Consider the following 20,602-nt stretch of genomic DNA (forward strand, 5'->3'; position numbering starts at 1 on the left):
GATGATTAATACCTCTGTCTGGCAGCGGTGGTGATTGTGTCCGCTTCCCTCCCCTTGTTTCGATGGCCTTCGCTTGGTTCGGGACAGTCTCGACTGTCCCGGGCAACGTTCCTTTCTGCTTCAGCTTCATAGCTTCAGCTATTTGCCCAACTTGTATATTCAGCATTTTGATCGAGGCAGAAGTATTCCTTTGGAACTCCTGATTCGCTCGCTCTGTGTTCCTCCAAAGCTCCTTCAGACTCAGCGGCGCTTGGCCCGTTGTGGGAGGTTGAGCGAATGCAGGTGCCTGCTGCGGAAAGTGGGGGGCTTGAAAGTATTGCTGTTGATGTGGATAATATCCCCTTTGATGATATTGTTGCGCAGCGAACTGTTGTGGCCTCTGAAATTGTTGGTGAGGACGCGGTCCAGCGGGGCCTTGAGCCTGCCCTTTTGGAACTGCTGGAATTGAGGGGCATTTCTGCCAGCCATATAAAAGACCTCCGCTGGGTTCTGAGCCTCTTCAGTTGAGCACTCAGCAACCTGCGGACCTTGTTGGTCATTAAAAGCTCTTTCCTCACATTCTGCGGCCTCGTGCAGCGCCTGTTTTCCTTTATTCCGCAGGTCCTGCTTCATGAGCTTAGACAGCTCCTTGACTTGGATCGACAGCCTATCGATCCTTGCATCATGAGAAATGGAAGCAGGAACCTGGTATAGACCCCTCGATGGCTCAGGCCTGTTGGACTCTGGCCAACTTGACTGATTGGCCGCCATTTTCTCAATCAAAGCCCTCGCTTCTGAGGCACAGCGCCCCATCAGCGAGCTTCCTGCCGCTACATCCAAGGACATTCTTAATTCAGGAGTGATTCCTGAGTAAAAAATTTGAAGCTCCATGAAGTCCGGAATTTCATGATGAGGGCAGTTGCGGAGTAATTGTTTGAATTTGCTCCAGGCTTTTGGAAGGGTCTCATCACTCGCCATCTTGAAAGTGAGTATTTCATTCCTTTGGCGAATGGTCTTTGACACAAGATAATATTTACTCACGAAGGCCTACGCTACTTCCTTGAAAGAGCCAGGAATGGGATAAAGGTTATCGAACCATTTCCTGGCTTCTCCAGATAACGAAAATGGAAACAGTATCAACTTTGCAACGTCCTCCGTGATGCCGTGAGATTTGGAGGTGGCAGCGATCCTGTTGAAGTTCTGTAGATGCTAATAAGGGCTTTCATTGAGCAACCCATGAAATTGGCTCTGGCTCGCCAGACTGACGAGCGCTGGTTTTACCTCATAGTTGCCAGAGCCTCTGGGCGCAGAACTTGTATGATCCAGAAGGGACTGGTAATGAACGTCCATGGGGACTTCAGCAAACGGGCGATCAGCAGCCCTGTGTCCCTCAGCCCTCTGGTAAGGCTCAACAGTAGGTGGTGGTGGGGGAGTGATGGTAGCGGGTATCGTAGCGGTGTTGACAACTTGTGCCGCTTGGGAAGCGATAAATGCTCCCTGCGCAGCTTGAGCCTGCTCCACCTGAACGAGGTGTGCTTGCAGCCCCGCCATTCCCTGTTGGATGCTACTGAGGGCTCTCATTAGTTGCTCCTCAGTCGGTGTGAGCGCATGGGGAACGGCAGCAGGGACCACAGTGGGGATGTGGAGTGAAGATGTAGATGTGGCAGAGTTGGAAGATGTCCCAGCGACAGTCTGGAAAGTTGGGACGACAGTAGAAGCAGCGGCAACATTTCCTTGGTTCACCATGAGTTTTTCTCGAACTTGCTCTCTAAACAGACATCTCTGTGATCGAGCGAAAGGAGTAGGACTTGTGGCACGCTGAAAATGCTTCGGACCCCTACATAATGATAGCCACATCAAAGAAAAAGTCAGTGAAATTAGTAAATATACAAAAATCATTACAAAGAATTTAAACATAATTTATGGCGCTTCAGAAGATCCTCAACCAGAATACTTTTTATGAGTTTAAAATCCCCGGCAACGGCATCAAATTATGATAATGCTAAAAATATGTTTAATTTTACACAATTCACAGGGAATTTATATTCGAAAATCAGTGAGTGAGAATTTATAGAAAATGATCAGATATAGCAATTTTTGTGGTTGTAGACCCTGAGTAGTCATCACAATTATTTATACTCTTTTTACTGGTGAGTTTCCAGGTCGAACACAAGGATTTTAAGTAATGAATTTCTACGGTGAAGATCTTGAAAAAGTGATGAGAATGCAGAAAGGGATCCGCTTACAGCGGATCCGATAACTAGACTATAAAAAGCGGTAAAAATGGGATGAGCAGGGGTGAGCAAAGGGAAGGCGGAAGATGAAGTGCCAGCGGTAACCAGATGATCGGGACATGAGCGGAAGCGGGGACCAGATGAACGGGACATGGGTGAGTGGCGGTTACTGAGTGATCGGGACATGAGCGAGCGGCACATTATATGTATAAGTATATATATATATAGATGAGTGACCGAGATTGAAAGAGAGATGTTGTGTCTGAACTGTGCGTTACTAAATGGATAGATGTCCCTAGAGGCAATGAGCGAGCGATGAAATTGTGTTACGGAGTTATATGTATTTACGGAAGCGGTGAGAAGGAAGTAGTGTAATTATATAAACTAAATATAAGGAATTCATAAGACTGGAATTTTTGACCTTAAGGGATTTACAACAAGACTTCAATGACACCCAGATTCAAGATATTATAAGAAAGAAACCCTACTGTCACTAGGAATCTCTGCGATCTAATAGATCACTGCTTATGTACAATTAATTTTCCCGAAATCTGCCTCATTAGTGGCTTTACCCTTCTGTTACCTCTCAGAACAGCAGTTAAGCAGGTCGACAAGGCTCCCGCGTACTTAACTACATTGAACTACCTTGAGACCGCTTTTGGCGCATAACAAGGCTTAAATAATCAATTCTTCTTTAGCTCTAAACCAGTGAAATGGAATTCTTTAATTTCGAAGTTTATATAAGTGTGTAAAAAATGGTGGAAGAATTTATGATGAAGAACTGCATGATATTTCATTATCTACTACGAAAGCATGAAAAGACTAATGCTACAAAGCTGTAAATGAAAGCAATAATCTATTCTAAGAAAGTTTTAAAGACTTGGCCAAGGGAGAAGAAAAACTCCTACTCCCTTGGCCATTCCTGTGGAGAACTCCCTTACAGGCTTGGAGCTCTCGGAAACAGGAAGACGACTTGCTGCGTAGTACTTGCTAAGAGTGTTTAAAATCGAAGTATCGATCCTTTTTTGTATACAGATATCTGGCCCTATTTATAGCAGGTGAAACGGAACAGTTGCAATCGGTTGTTGGGCAGTTCCAACGGCTGGGCAGTTAGGCGGTTGCTGGTAGTTATTCTGTTGAGGCAGTTGCTGGTCATAACTCCCAGGGCGCTTGCTTTGATTGCCTTGAACTGTAGGGGCGCAGATCTTCCTCACTTGCCGAAGGGCTGGAGGGCATCAGCGCAGCTAGGTTCGCTTGTGCTGGCTGGAAATGAAATGGATGTACCGCTGCAGTTGAAACACTTAGTTGGAATCTGGTGATAGTCTGCAGCGGTGGGTGTCTGGGCTATCGCTTGCAAGCGGGAGAGGCTGTCGCTTGCGGGCGGTGAAGGCTGCCGCTTGCCTCTCATGCCTTAGTATTTCCAGGCTGTATTATGGGCGCTTGCTAGCGAAGATGGCTGTCGCTTGTGGCATCTGCCTTAGCTTTTCTGGTACCAGACTACCGCTTAAAAAGACAAAAATCGTTAATAATCTCAACAACGACTTCTGGATCATGCCAAGCGATATATATCAATAATGTATGCCATTGATGATTCATTGTGATGGTTTTTATACAGAAATTCGAGTAATACACAGTTTTGTCAAGCTAAGAATATGCTTCTATTTGGAGTTATCACATACGCACATATATATATTTATATAAATATATACATGCATTGACAAAATGATTCACATAATATCACATTAACATATTAATCAGAATAGCATGCAACATGCATACTTAATTTCTTAAAATTAAATTTAATTTCTTACTGCTTACCTCTTGTCGACACTCCCTAACTTTTGCAATCTCACCCAAATCACCTCCAACGTACTCCTGTCTCATTATTTACTCAAATCAGCTGAGCAATATGCTTATTCATAGGAGCTACCTGCTTATTCAAAAGCTAATTTTTATAATTAGCTTGTTGGATTTCAAACTTTTATATTTACTAGAATACTATATTTTAGCTATAAAACTCTTATACCTCATAATATTTATATCGCCCGATTATTAAATAAAAATACGTAGATATATGAATAAATAGGCAGGTGCAGTACACTGCCGTTTTCAATTCGACTCGGATCGATACGAAATTTTCAAAATATAACGCTAGGACTAAGAACAGACTATCAGCTAAAAAACTTAGTCGATTAAATAGCCAAATAGCCAGTTATGAATTTTTTAAGAATTTCCAATTTAATATCTCCAATATCGAAATTCATATTAAAATCCATAATTAATTTCTATATATAACAAGGAATACAATATCAAAGTCGAAATCAAAATCGGACGGCTAAATCGTTTTGTTTCTTTTTTTCCTTTCTCTTTCTTCTTCTCTGCCTTCTTCTCCTGCGCGTTTCTTCTTCTCCTTCCTTCGCAGGTAAAATTTTGCTTGTTTATTCGTTAATATATATATTTATATTATATTATTATTATTATTATGTATTATATTATATTATATTATTATTATTAATGTTATCTTCATCACTGCGTTATCCTATTCTTATTATTATATTATATTATATTAAATCATATATATTTTATAGTTATATTTAGCTGTATTGATATTTATTTGTTTAACAGTTTCTATAATTATAATCAATATATAAAATAGAAATAAAATTTGTTTTCGAATATTACTTTCTTGATCCCAAAATATTATAAAAATTATTTTTTTTGCTATAATAATATTATTTTATACACTCCGAAATCGGGACATTTCATGCGCAGTTTCAAAATCACGTCTGAGAGTTTGAAGCTTCACAGTAAGAACCTTCGCAGATCCTTGAAATGTCATTTTCAAAGTGTTCCATGCTTCTTTCGCTATTGGAGCTGCAAAAAGTTTGAGTGATGAACTACTTATTGTATGAAGAACAGTGTCTTGGAATTCTTTTTCTTATTCTCCCTCAATCTCGCTTCATCGGGATCTTGCTCCAAGTATCCGGTCTCAACAAAGTCCCACAGATCTTGCGATTTGACAATGTCTGCATTTAATGCTCAAAAATTCTTAATTTTTGGCTGAAAGAATTGGAATTTCCGGCTGTGAGATGCTCAATCCGGATTTATTTGCCATACCTATGCTCTGATACCAGAGTTGCTGCAAATCAAAAGAAAAATTGCCACCAAACCAGGCTGTAGACGATGGAGAAGAATAGAACAGAGAGGACGTGCAGGGCTGATTTTTGGATAAACTTCAAAAACTTTATTTTATTCAATGGAAAACATCTGATATATTTAGATTACACTTCAAAGATAAACATAGAATAATTATTAATTATTCTAAAACTGAATGTAATAAATAATAATTATAAAATATATCCTAATTAATTTTGAATCAAATCTTTAACAATTTGGCGGCTCAGGTCACACAGCCCACTCCTTGCCAACTCCAAGCTTTCCAATGAGGCAACACCACAAAGAGGGAGAATTCGAAATGCACCCAAGAACCCGCTATCGATTCCAACTGAAGAAAAGGAACACAAAATTGGAGGGCAAAACTCCACTAACCACCAGTCGTCACGGGGAAGAATAAAGAATCATCAAGTTCAATATATATGTATTTTCTTTCCCTCTCAGTTCTCACCCGAAAACCCACGAATCCACTGATGTATATATAGCTAGAGGGAGTAATGGATAAACCCATAAAAGAGATGAGCAGATTTACCTTATCAACTTCAATCATCGCATTACCAAGAGAAACAACAACAACAAATCCCAATTTTTCTCTCCTGCAAGAGAAACTATGGCAATAGGGAAGGGGAGGAGAAACAAAATTGAAGAATCAATGGATTAGATTATAAATCAAACATGGGTCGGTTCAGGTAGGTCCGGATCGGGTCGGGTCATGCGAGTTTTGGGTCGGTCGATCCGAAATAAAACCCAACAAGTTCCACCTATATTATTATTTTTATTATATTTTTTTAGTTTTATTCGGTTCTTTTACTGTTTAGTATTTTCTAAAATTTTGTGTTCATTATTGAGAATCATCAAACGTTACGGACAATGATAAAAGTATCACTATTAGAATATTTATTTGTCTTATTTTTAAAATATTATGTTAAAAATTAATATGTTTTTAGTGAAAAATATGAGTACTGTTTATTGAGAATATTATAAATTATAGAACAACTTTATACCTAAATAAAACTAAATTAGAGTAAATTAATTGAATTCGAGTAAATTAAAAATAATAATAATAATAAATTAGAGTAAATTAATTGAATATAATAGAAGAATCAATGCAATGTATAACATAAAAATTGAAAAATATGTATTTGATTTTAATTTTTTTGGAGGAAAAATATATATATATATATGTATAGATAGTAAATATGGGTTCTAAAAAAAAAAAAAAAAAACTAAATTTTTCTACATTCAGGGCATAAGCATAACTCAAATGATCATGGTCGCATGTTGCACCAAACAATACATAGATTCAAATTCCGATAGCACCAATGTGAGAGTTTCAGGGAAATTCCATATTAAATATTTTTACTTTAATTTAAATTCTTATAGAAATAACAATATAGTTCAACAATCACAAGTGTGTTCACTCAATACAATTTTTCGTCACATTTCCAGAATTAATATTATCAAAACATATACTAATACACATACTTACATGCACAATATAATAGAATATATTCATTTGTAAAAAATTAAAAATTCAATTCATAATTCGGTTTTGGTTGCAAGCGGAACGTAGGTATCTTTTATAATATTAACATATTTTTCCATGCATATCTAATATTGAAATATTTTAGATATTTATTTTTAAATTAAGTAAATTTATATTTAAATTTGGTTTATTCATAAATTAGTTTACTTAGATTTGAGTCTATCGAGCCTGTTTTATATTGTTTATATATAGGCCTCTTACTTTGATGATCAATAAGACAATCTCATTATATTCCCCCAAAATTTCTAACATGGTATCAGAGTCTATTTTTCTCATGGGCTAGACATAGCTTACCAACCCTTGTTTCTCCGGGTACATTCAACCTTGATTGTACCCAGAAATCTTATGATTTTGAAATCAGCCTTTCCAAACATGTCTATGAAATTTGTCTGAGATCTGTCTACTAGCCCGGTTTTCCAAAACAGAAGCCCTAGCCGACGCCACTATTGTTCGCCGTCACCCGCTACTCGCCAGTCGACACCGCTGCCGCCGCCGTTAGAAGCGCCTCATCGTTGCCAGCTAGCCATAAAAAATTCGCCGCCAACTGCCGCGCATGGAGCCGCCATGTGCCGCCGACGCAAATCGTGGCGGAAGAGCTTTTTTTGCCGCCACTCTTCCGGCTAGGCGTACAGGAGCGTGGGGCTACCTCCGGCCACCACCTTCTGCTTTAATTCCCTATGTTGTGTGTGGTTGGTTTTGTAATAGGAGTTGATTTTGTTTTTGCGACTGTTACCGGTTGAGTTATTCCATATGTTTTGCGATTTGTTCTATAATTTGTCTGGTGTCTACAATCTGTTCTGTGATCTTTCCGATTTTTGCGATGTGATTTTTCTGCTATATGCGATTTGTTCTGTGATATGTCTGATGTTTGCGATATGTTCTGCAATATGTCCGATGTCTGTGATCTGTTTGTTGTTTGTGATTCGTCTGATGTCTGCGATCTGTTTTGTGTGCTACCTGTCTGTGTTTGACCCTGATTCCATTCAATGTCCTGTCGTTTTTGGCTCCAAATGAGAGTCACTGTTTTTGACTCCGATGGAGAGTCATGTCGTTTTCGACTCCGGTAGAGAATCATATCATTTTTTGCTCCGGTAGAGAGTCATGCCGTTTTCGGCTCCGGTGGAGACTGACGTCGTTTTTAGCTCCGGTGGAGATTCATATCGTTTTCGGCTCCGGCGGAGAGTCATGTCATTTTCGGCTCCGGTGGAGAGTAATATCGTTTTCGGCTCTGGTGGAGAGTCAACTGTTATTTTATTTGCATTTTTTACGTCTAGATTCAACTTTCTTATCAACTCAAGTTATTTTCTGTTATACCACTTAAGTTTGAGAGACGATGTTGAGATATTTTAGATATTCAATTTTAGATTTAATAGATTGATATTTAGATTTGGTCTTATTCATATATTAGATTACTTAGATTAGAGTCTATCGAGTATGTTTTGTATTGTCTGTATATAGGCCCCTTATTTTGATGATCAATAAGACAATCTCATTATTTTTCCCAAAATTTCTAATATCTAATATAAAAAGACCTCAAATTAAAGATACTAACAAACACATCTGTTATGAGAAAACGAGAAAGAAAACAAATAAAGAACACAGAAGTTTTACGTGGTTCGGTGACGGTGTCTCAACCTACGTCCACGGGCAGAAACCAGGGAGATTTTTATTATACTGATTCAGAGAGTTACAATCATGTCATACGACTAGGAACCATAGCTATCTATTTATAAGCACCTCAAAACACCCTAAACCTAAACCTATTTGTTATTAATTAGGATAAGCCCAAAAGGAACCCTACCAATTGAAACAGCCCTTTCGCTTTGGTTTCGGATTGGATAGACCGCTAAATCCAAGTCACATTTCAACAATCTTCAGCTTGACTTGGAGTTTATCCAACCGCCAAAGATTCGTCAGTATCTCTCAGTCGTCTCCTTCCTGCCAGATGCCCCAAGGGGGCTTTACCACCTACGAATACTCACCAAGTTCAAGCAGTGCTCAAACTTCTCCGTCGGTAGCGCATTTGTCAACATATCAACTGGATTGTGTTATGTAGCTATTTTCTTAATATAAAACCTGTCTTCCTCCAAAATATCATGGATAAAATTCAACGTCACATTAATATGCTTGGTTCTCTCATGATACACTAGATTTTTAGCCAAACTCAAAGCATTCTGACTATCACAGAATAACACTGGTTTCTCCACCTTTAGACCCAAACTCTGCACCAGACCATGTAACCAGATACCCTCCTTAATACCTTCAGTCATTGACATGTATTCCGCCTTAGTCGTCGACAGTGCAACCGTAGGTTGTAAAGTAGACTTCCAACTGACTGCACATCTAAACAGAGTGAAGATAAAGCAAGTCAGTGATCTTCGTTTCACCAAGTCACCCCCATAATCAGAGTCTGCATAGCCAACCAGACCATCACCATGGCCTTTATCATCATATACCAGACAAATATCAGACGCTCCTTTCAAATATCGCAAGATCCACTTTACAACTCCTCAGTGAGCTTTACCCGGATTAGCCATAAACCTGCTCACCACACTAACCGCATAAGCGAAATCCAGTCTCATACATACCATCGCATACATAAGACTTCCAACTGCACTTGAATATAGAGCCGTCTTCATGTAGCTAACCTCTTCATCTGTAGCGGGTATAGTGCTTTGATCAAGTTTAAAGTGTGCCGCCAAAGAGGTACTTACCTATTTGGACTGATCAATAGAGAATGCCTGCAAAACTTTCTCAATATACTTTTCTTGAGAAACCCATAGCCGTCCTGCTTCTCTATCACGCCAGATCTCCATACCCAGTATTTTTTTTGCCGCACCCAAATCCTTCATCTCAAAATCACCCTTTAGTAGAGCCTTCAAGTAATTAATTACAGCCATGTTTTTAGCTGCAATTAACATATCATCCACATACAACAACAGATACACAAAGGAATCACTAGAACTTTCTTCGAGTAAACACAATTATCAAACTGATTACGAGTATAACCATTAGACACCATGAAAGAATCAAATCTCTTATACCACTACCTCGGAGACTGTTTCAAGCCATATAGAGATTTTTTTAACAAGCATACCTGGTCCCATTTAGAACTGCTGAACCCTCCAGTTGAGACATGTAAATACGTTCTTCTAGATTACCATGAAGGAATGTTGTTTTTACATCAAGCTGCTCCAGCTCCAGATCAAAAGCACCCACCATTGCCAAAAGAACCCGGATAGTTTTGTGTTTCTCCACAGGAGAAAAGACTTTATGGTAATCGATTCCTTCCTTCTATGAGAACCCTTTTGCCACCAGTCTCACCTTGAACCTAGCACATTTAATACCAGGAATTCCCTCATTTCTTTTAAAGACCCACTTGCATTCCACTGGCTTCACCCCTTTTGGTAGTGCAACAAGATCCCAAGTCTTGTTCTTTCCAAGAGATTGCATCTCTTCATTCATTGCTATAATCCAGTTTTCTGCATCTTTACTCACCACAACTTCTTTATATGTCTTTGGCTCATCAGAGCCAAGATCATCACCAACTGCCAATGCGTAAGCCACAGAATTCATGTCACATGTATTGACACATCCTGCAAACCTAGTTGGTTTCTGAATATTTCTTTTTCCCTTTCTTGTTGCTATGGAATCTTCAACCTCAATACCAACGTCATCAGCTTCCTCCTCAACCAGTTTCCCTTGAAGTTTTGAATGATCTGGTTGATCGGATTGATCAATAGTATTATCCTGCTGCTCTTCCTCTCTGGTTGATCGGATTGATCAATAGTATTATCCTGCTGCTCTTCCTTTAACACAACTCTGTCAGGAGTCTCAAACTCCACCATCTGGTCAGCACCACAGTCTTTTGTACCTGCAATACTTTCACAACCTCTACTCTGATCAAGCATAGAGGATTAATCAAAGGTTACATCTCTGCTAATAAGAAATTTACCAGGATTTTTACCTTCTGTACACCACAGTCGATAACCTTTGACTCCTATTACATACCCTAGAAATATGCATTTTACCGCCCTCGGCTCTAGCTCACCATCATTCATATGAGCGTATACAGGGCATCCAAATATTCTTGGATTAAAGTAATCAGAGAGTTTATCGAACCATACCTCTTGAGGAGTCTTTAAGTCAATTTCAGTTGATGGAGATCTATTAACCAGATAGCTAGCAGTGTTAACTGCTTCAGCCCAGAATTGCTTAGATAAGCCAGCAAATATACGCATACACCGAGTACACGCCATGAGGGTTTGGTTCATTTGCTCTACAACTCCATTTTGTTGTGTTGTATGTCGTACAGTGCGGTGCCTCACTATACCTTCTTTCTTGTAGAAATCATCAAATGGAGCATTTCAGAACTCCAACCCATTATCAGTTCTTAGAGTCTTGACCTGTTTACCCGTCCGTTTTTCAACCATGGTCTTCTACTCCTTGAACTTCCCAAACACCTCATCTTTAGTCTTCAGAAAGTACAACCAAACTTTTCTCGAATAATCATCTATGAAAGTGACAAAGTAAGAACACACGCCCTACGATTTCACCGGAGTGGGACCCTATAGATCTGAATGAACATACTCCAGAATTTCTTTTGAAGTGTGATGACCGGTACTAAACCATACCCTGCGTTGCTTCCCTTTTACACAAGCCTCACATAATTGAATTTTACTCATCACATCCTCACCAAATAAACCCTTCTACTCAACACAGACAACCCTTGCTCACTCATGTGACCTAATTGACAGTGCCACAAATTTGTCCTGTCATCATGTTTATCCAAGGACTGGGATACCGCCGCCGTTCCCATCACTGAACTGCCGTGTAGAAAATAAATTCCATGCTGCAGTTTACCCTTCATTATCACCAGAGCATTTTTTAGGACTTTCACCCACTCACCTTCACCATGATATTTTAAACCATTCTTGGCTAAGGTGCCAAGAGAAATCAAATTTTTTATGAGTTCAGAAACATACCAATAGTCAAATTTCCTGACAGTACCATCATACAATTTTATCTGCACTGTCCCGTTCCTCTTTATGGCTAGAACCCCATCATCACCTAACTTCACCGTTTCATTCCACTTCTTAAAAGAAGAGAGTAGATCACGAGAGAACGTCATATGGTGAGAAGCACCGGTATCCATAATCCAGAAATCAGCAATACTAGTACTACAAGCTGTCAAAACTTCACCAAAGTCCCCATCATCAGAACTATCTTGTACCACAGCAGCACTGCTGCCACTGTTGCTAGAATCAACTTTTGTATTTCCTTTCTTTTGTGGATAATCCCTTTTAACGTGCCCCTTCTCCTTGCAAAGATAACACTTAACTTTGCTATAGGATTTTGATTTTGACCGCGACCTCCCATTCCCGTTACCCCTCTCCCGTGGTCTTCTTTTACCTGCAAACAGACCTGAACCAGAACCCTCTTCCATAGAAACCTTTCTTTTCAATTCTTTGGACATAAGGGCATCTTTCACATCATTAACAAAAATTGTAGTTCTACTATATAACCTAGTATCTACAAAATTCTCATATGAACCAAGTAGTGAACACAGTAAAATTAGGGCTTGATCTTCATCATCTACTTTAACCGCAACCCCTTGAAGATCAAGAATAATACTGTTAAAGGTATCAAGATGATCCTTTACCTGAGTACTTTCGGACATCCAGAGGGTGTAAAAACGTTGCTTCTGATATAGCCTGTTCGTGAGAGAGTTATTCCGGTACTTCTCACACAGTTTATTCCATAGCCCAAAAGTCGTCGTTTGATCTACAACCTCCCGTAACACCTCATCAGCAACTGACAGCAAGATCGCGAAATGAGCCCTTGCCAAAATCTCCTTATTTATCTCCTCCCTCGTGTCTTTAGGAAACTTGTCTTATCCCTCCAACGCAGCCGCACATCCTTGTTGAACCATAAGTGCCCTCATCTTGACCTTCCAGAGTGTGAAGTCATTCGACCCATTAAACTTATCCAGATCAAACTTATACGAAGACATCTTCAATAAATCAGATATGGCTCTGATACCACTTGTTATTAGAAAATGAGAAATAAAGCAAATAAAGAACGCAGAGCTTTTATGTAGTTCGGTGACGGTGTGTCAATCTACGTCCACGGGCAGGAACCAGAGAGATTTTTATTATACTGATTTAGAGAGTTACAATCATGTCATACGACTAGCAACCATAGCTATCTATTTATAAGCACCCCAAAACACCCTAAACCTAAGCCTATTTGTTATTAATTGGATAAGCCCAAAAGGAACCCTGCCAATTGAAACGGCCCTTTCGCTTTGGTTTCAGGCCGGGTAGACCGCTAAATCCAAGTCACGTTTCAACAACATCCAAAGTCAATTATTATTATTTTCTGAAAATACATACATTAATATTTTACAAAATACAAAAAAAAAGTAAATAATAGTATAGTATTGAATGCCTAGTCATAAATACTTAATTCTTCACAAGCTAGTTTTGAATCTTCTTGTGGTTTTTGTTCTTCTTCAAGTTCAAACTGCTTAAAATGGAGGCTGTTAAAAGCAACTTGCATCATCTCTTCATCATCATCGTATGAATCTCGGTAAGTCTTCAAGTTGATCTCCGCTCTTCTTGCAGTCGAAAGGCAAAGAGTTTTTCGCCATTCCTCTAAATGTAGAAAATCCGTATAGTCTGCGATTTGATCCATATACTGCAAGAAACAATGTTTTGGGTTATTTTGAAAATGATAATAATTTAATTAAAAATATATATTTGATGTGATATTTAAGTGAAAAATATATATCGAATATTATATTTCACAACAAATGTATTGTTGAGTTAATATCTTAGATAAAATATCAGTTTTTTGCCATATTTCGTAGAAAAGAAAAGTATTATGAATAGTACAGAAAGATAGTTAAAAGAATAGGTAAACATGTCTAGCTTGTGATATGATTTAGGTTCTAAACCTAAAAAGTAATACAATAGTTTTTGTTATTTGTTAAGAAAATTATACGCGTAACATCTATATATTGTGTATGACATTTACCTCAAAGCCTTTGATCATAAGATGTGTTTCGTGCTTAGGAATACAAGAAACATCTAACATGTGATAGAACTCTTTGATCGATTGCATCATATCATCCAGCGATGGCAGCCTTTTCTTCCCGGACAATAGTTGACCTATCCACTTTGCTTGGGCTTCGAATAAAGGAAATCCTATAACCTACACACAAATACGAAGAAGCGCGCAAGCCATGAATACTTAATAGTTACTCAAAGAGAGTACTATTCAACAAGTATGCGTGTTAATATTGATACTTTAAGTCTCGACACTTGTATTAGACATGCAAGAGAGCTAAAATTTCAAAAGATAGTGTATACGGTCTATTACCCTTCTAGGAATGCCGATGAAAGATAGAGAAGGAGCTAGCAAAGGAGGAAACATGTGCTCGTAAAGTGGTCCGACCCTATCATCATCTATCCCTACAATCCCTTTGGTGTCAAGAAACAGAAGTGTATAAGAATACCTGCAAAATCCACACGTTCTTAAAATTTATCTTGCATATTTGAGTCGAAAACTTAGAGTGTGTTCACTCAATAATAAATTTTTATACGCTTTTCGATTAATATTACTAACAATACAATATATATAATATATATTTTTCTCAAATCAACAATTTAATATAAAATGTTATTTTTTTTTATATAACCAATCGACATAATCCCTCCATACTTAGTATAAAAAAGTATATTAATCCAAAAAACAAAGTGAACGCAGTCAAGAAATAAAATATACTTCAAGTTATATACCGGCATGGGAAAAGTGCTAGGAACAACTACATCGTAGACAATTCATGAATAACTTGTTTATGACCATTTGTTTTAATGTATGTATTCATTTTTGCTCGATGATTTTTTTTTCGAGGTTGTAGATGATAAATATTTGACATGGTATTTGATATTTTACCCGGTGCAATATATTATAGTGTCTGCGATGGTCCAAGTGCCATCTATAAACAAGACCTTCCCATCTTCGCGGAGTGATTCTATCTGAAAATTGTTAAAAAAAGCTCGTCATCTAATTCATTGTGACAAAAATGTAAGAACACAATGAGAATTTCCCTTGGTTCTTCTCATTTTTTGAACATGGCTATCATTGATTTTGCGAACCTGTGGACGAAGATGTAGATTGTCATATTTTGAGATTATTTTTGAAAAGCCTTCCGAAATATAAAGGGTCTTGCTGCTTAGGTAAATCTCCTTTGCCATGTTTACCAACTCCATCGATATATCGAGTCCACTATATGAGCTCCCGACAACTACAACTACCTGTTAAAAGATATAATTAACTTCAGCGATTTAAACAAGATTCATGGCGTGCTCATATATATGTTTTCAGTGAAAAAACTATCTTAAAACAAAAAAAAAAAAAAAAAAAAAGAAGATGATAAATAAATTTATGAATTTCTAACACATTCAATAATGTGTTTTTTTTTATGATTACTCTTTGAATATATTGAAGTCGGAACCTTTCTTAACTTTCTATGGTACTGAACAAAATGAGTATATATATTTTCAATTTATATTTATATAAATAATTAAAAATAAATATTATTAATAAAATATCATTAATACATATCAGAAAGTTTCAAATTCTTTTAATACATAATATATTTTTCTTAAGATATGATGCTAAAAAATTAGAAGATAGTAAATTCAAAAATAATTGGTAAAAAAATTTGACTGATTTAGAAATACGTGTGTTCACCTAATAATTTTCTGTTAATATGTTTCTCATTCATATTAAAGAAAATGATATATAAACATATTTATACACTAGAAATTATATATTATACTTATTTTAAAAAAAAAATTAATAATTTAATGTCAAATATTATTTTTTTTATTGATCAAAATTGTAATTACTTTCTTTTTATCAAAGTATATGCCTACCATTTTATTAGTTTAACAATGTTGTCTGTCAAATTTATCGGTTATTCATCTAAATATTTTTATCAAATGTAAGTTTATACAACCACTCTTTCTATTCACTTTAAATATTACACTTATACAACTACTCTTTCTATTCATCAAAATATTACACATACTTAAACATATAATGACATGACAACTTTGTCATTGTATTTCAATCAAACATACACAATCCACATGTACATAAATATTGTCTGTTGCCTTAATATTAGCAAACGAAACGGAGTAATTTCTTTAAACTAAAATAACATTAAAAATAGATATAAATTAATATAACATAAATTTATTTTTTTCAAAAAAAGAAGAAATAGATTGTTTGTTCGGAGTTGAGTAATAAAATTTTAAATTTGAATAGTTATTAAATTTGATTAAAATAAGTGTTAGTATGATATTGTAAATCTAAAATTAATTTTAATGTAATATAAAAATATATATTTAATTTAATATTTTTTTTAAAAAAAAAGAATTTCAATAGCAAAAAATATTGTAAAAAAAGCCTCCAAATTAACACCAATTTTATTTTCTAACTTAGACTACTAAATGTTTTCAATATTGGAGCATGAGAGTTTGTTTTTTACCATTCTTAATTCCAATCAACATTATTTAATCCGCACAATTTCAATAAAAATATATTATTTATTCTTAAAAAAATATTAAATTAAAATATTATTTAAATAAAAATTTTAAATAAATACATCATTTCAAATAAATTTTAAACTACAACTAAACAATCTAATATGTATATATCCCTCATCAAAAGTAAAAAAATTATATATATATATATTCCTTGGACCCTAAATCTCTTACTATTTTTACTATTGTGAAAAAAAATAATTTATAAAATATATCCAACAATAATAAACTAGACAAAAAAGTTATAAACCTAGTGGGCACTATGACGGGACCAAGAAACCCATGCCAATGGTCACTCACCTGCAACAAAGTCATTGTCCAATATATAAAAAAACAATTTTTTTGTGATATTTATAAACACAATCAAACAAAGTATATTTCTGTGATATTTGTAAACAATTTTTAGTAAATAAAATAGAATAACCTAACAATAATTGCAGCTATTTCAAGAATGCATTAGTAATTAGTATATTGTTGCTTGTATTAGGATATGTACAACTCTTTTATTCTCAACTCAGAAGTTGGAGTGAGTCTCTTATCTCAACATATATAATAGCACCATTCTTTGATATTATTTTCAACAGTAAAATGAGATTTTTGTTTATTTTGTATTTTTATTTATATTTTTAACTTTTGAGTAGAATAATTGATAAATATGACATTTTATATATAAAATTAATATGTTTTATAAGAAAATGGTGGTGTATTGATGTTGTATAGTATAGAAAGTAAAATGAAATTTTCGAAATAAACAGAACTAGAATGTTTAAAATAATTCTTATATTACATTACCTCATTCTTGAAAGGATCGGGAACACGGTAAACATGACTATGTATTTGTCTTCTCTTCCAATAATTCATTCCTATATAAATGTTAAAAGTCCCCTTTAATTTTTTTTTTCCGCATAGATACGCATATATATTAATATATAGATTATACTTAAATGAAAGTACGACTATATATATATAAATTAGGCAAAATTGTCCGTAACTTTCTTGTGGTTTCGAAACTCAGCGTAAATTTTTATATACTTTAAAAATTACATGGTCTCTAATACTTTCAAAACAGTTGCATGAAACCCCATGCAAAAAAATGTAGATGGAAAATCATCTTCTTTTCACACAAAAATTGTAAATATGGACTTTATGCAACCATTTTTAAAAGATAAATGAGCTATGCAATTTTTAAAATAAAAGGGGATTTACGCTGAGTTTTTAAACTATATGGGACTTATGAACAATTTTACCCAAAGATTATTATTACCTTCTATTTTGGGCAACCTCGGTTTGGAGTAGTGGCCGGTCGCGACGACCACCGCGTCATAGACTTCCTCCACCACCTTATCAGCCGCCGTGCTTTTAACCAACCACTTTAAGTTATTCGTCGCGACAGGGTAATCCAACATCTTTGTGCTCACTACCCGTGTGTTGAACCGTATCATTTCTCTCAACTTGAACCTCTCACAAAAGTCTTGTAGGTATAGAAGAACTTCCCGGTGGCCGGGGAACCTCCTCCCGTCCCTATCCGCCTTGACAACAAATGGTAAGTCCGTGTAGCCCATTATCTCTCTCGGCGAAATTACCCTCAACGAGGCGTATATGCTACTATGAACCTCGAGGAACCTCTCTTGTCCCATCGGATGCCCTTTTACAACATCGGGATCATACAACCATTGCCCTCCCACGTCGTGGTTTTGCTCGAGAACCACCACATTGTGGGCTTCTTTTCTTAACTCCCGAGCGGCAACAATTCCAGACGGACCGGCGCCGATCACACATACTTTCTTGGAAGAACTTCCTTCGGAAACCATGGTGAATTTGGTTTGTTTGTTTTTTCTCTAAACAACTTGTTATTTATATCAATCGTTTTTCAGAATCTTGTGGTATAATAATGAGGATCATTTTCGATGTGTATTCTTATTACTTGGTGGTTGCATAGTTTCATGAGGTGATTTCTTAGTTTTTATTTCGAAGCGGATGAGGTGTCGATAATGTATTTGTTCATATGGTCCTAATATTTAAATTCTGAGGTATTGATCGACGTGTCAATAAATGATAATAGTTTACACAATATATTATAGTTGCTCTCAATAAAAGATTATATGTTAGTATAATGCAAATATTATGATAATGGTCCACATAGTACACATCATCATTAATTTTAGCATATATTTGATTTTAAAATATAGTAAAATACAAAATACTTCTATCATCCGGTAAATCAACTATTTTGATGTCGGCAAGGAGATTAAGTAAAAATAATAATTTTTTTTTGTAAAAATAATAAAAGTATAAAACTAGGTTGGTAATTATAAAAATTTAAGTAGAATGATAATGATATATAATTATAGTAAATAAATATAGTTGAATATTGAATATTTTATCGTTGATAAAATTAGTAATAAAATAAATATAATGAAACAAAAGGAATATTAACTAATATCATATGATATATGATACACAAAATATATATTTAAATCTCAATTAGCATCTTAACATGATATTTTGAAACAAACATACATATTTATGACGTAGAAATTTACTGTCATTATTTTTAAAGTGAACTTTAGATAAACCTTTATGATTATCAGTTAATTTCATATTATTAAATTATTCTTTACTTGATATGATATTTTTGTTTTGTTTTTGTCTTTTTGTTTTATTATTTTATTTTTAGGAAGGGGAAACATATTTGATTGCACAAATTCCAGCACTATATATGTTATATTTAAATCCTATATCTACAATTAAATTTATATATAATTTTCAACAATTTTTATGTATTTTGTTAATATATTGCATAATATAGCATTTAATATATAAATACATAAGTAAAAACTTAATGATTGAATTTGTATAATTTATTTTGAAACTACGTAAATAATTATTAGAACAACATATATTATACTCCTCTTGTATATGATGTAGGTATTTATTTACTTTTGGAAAGTAAATTTTAAACTATTTAGTTATCTTAAATTTTAATTTATAATTATTTTAATTTTAATTAAACTATTTAGTTATCTAATTATTTTAATCTTAATTAAAATATTTAGTTATTTTAATCTTAATCTATAATTATTTTTATTATATAAAAATTATTTTTACTAATACATTACTTACTAATTATACTATTACATAAATTCTCGTATATATAGTAATAGATTCATATTATATGGGACGGAGGGAGTAGTATTTTATGGGAGGGGTTATAGTTGAAAAATCGGTAGAGTGTTGATTTCTCCAAACAATAAATATATAATATATATAGCATATGTCTTTTATGCGGTGTGAAATAAAGACGTACGTTATCTATTTATACTTATTTGATCATTTTATAATTATATCTATTTCACTTATTATCGATCTCTCCTAACTAGCACTCCTACGTACAATTCAAAATATTTTGCAACAATATCGCTCAATAAGTTTTTTTTGTTTAATATATCCATATATAAGTATATATAAAAGAAATAGATATATTCAATATTTTTAATTTTTTTTCTTACACAATGATTTGTATATATTATATTAAAATTTTTGTCTATAAAAGAAATAGATATATATCTCTCGAACAGCGTGAATAGTATATAAAATTCATTACAGTTGATCATTATTGTACAAATGGTGACATTTTGTATTTTAAATAATGTATATGTGTGTTTGTTCGGGGTTTGGATTTTGAGTTAGGTTTGAATAGTAAAAATTTAAAATTTAAATAGTTGTATGATGTGATATAAATAGGTATTAATGTGATGTTTTGAATATAAAATTGATTTTTAGTATAATATAAAAAATAAAAAATAGGTATTTGATTTGATGTCTTTGTGGAAAAAAATGAGATAAATAGTAAAAATTAAATCCAATTCCCCAAACAAAGAATTGGTTACAGCACCGTGATCTTGTTGGTATAATATAAATGTTAGTTTAGACCTTTGGGAAACTATTCTATAATATATATAACTTAGAAATGTGCGTTGTTGCAGAACGTGTACGTTTCACGTGGTATGTTCCTATCTACGTGTATTTGAACACTTCATTAAGCATATATG

The 20,602-nt window shown here is 34.8% G+C and overlaps 1 protein-coding gene across 1 annotated transcript; it reads right to left on the minus strand.

Annotated features, from left to right (window-relative positions):
- Positions 1–1,026: 1,026 nt before the first annotated feature.
- LOC127255265 (flavin-containing monooxygenase FMO GS-OX-like 9) lies at positions 1,027–18,361 on the minus strand. The gene is made up of 13 exons (XM_051280736.1): positions 17,815–18,361; positions 17,343–17,413; positions 15,096–15,254; positions 14,893–14,975; positions 14,317–14,452; positions 13,972–14,148; positions 13,398–13,632; positions 12,596–12,747; positions 11,939–12,025; positions 10,602–10,832; positions 10,432–10,481; positions 1,261–1,816; positions 1,027–1,179 (listed from the first exon to the last, which is right to left on the minus strand). The coding sequence occupies exons 1-13, from the start codon at positions 18,359–18,361 to the stop codon at positions 1,027–1,029; spliced, it is 2,637 nt and encodes an 878-aa protein (XP_051136693.1).
- Positions 18,362–20,602: the final 2,241 nt, after the last annotated feature.

Source organism: Andrographis paniculata, unplaced genomic scaffold (assembly GCF_009805555.1).
Source record: "Andrographis paniculata isolate CXL003 unplaced genomic scaffold, ASM980555v1 Contig53END, whole genome shotgun sequence".
In the NCBI taxonomy this organism is placed as follows: domain Eukaryota; kingdom Viridiplantae; phylum Streptophyta; class Magnoliopsida; order Lamiales; family Acanthaceae; genus Andrographis; species Andrographis paniculata.

What these genes read in the sequence shown, in the direction of transcription:
- LOC127255265 (XM_051280736.1), bottom strand. Translation starts at nt 18,361, where the DNA reads ATGGTTTCCGAAGGAAGTTCTTCCAAGAAAGTATGTGTGATCGGCGCC. An exon ending in ATCTACATCTTCGTCCACAG is followed by an intron (nt 14,976 to 15,095) that starts GTTCGCAAAATC and finishes AACAATTTTCAG; the next exon opens with ATAGAATCACTCCGCGAAGA. An exon ending in TCATCGGCATTCCTAGAAGG is followed by an intron (nt 14,149 to 14,316) that starts GTAATAGACCGT and finishes ATTTGTGTGTAG; the next exon opens with GTTATAGGATTTCCTTTATT.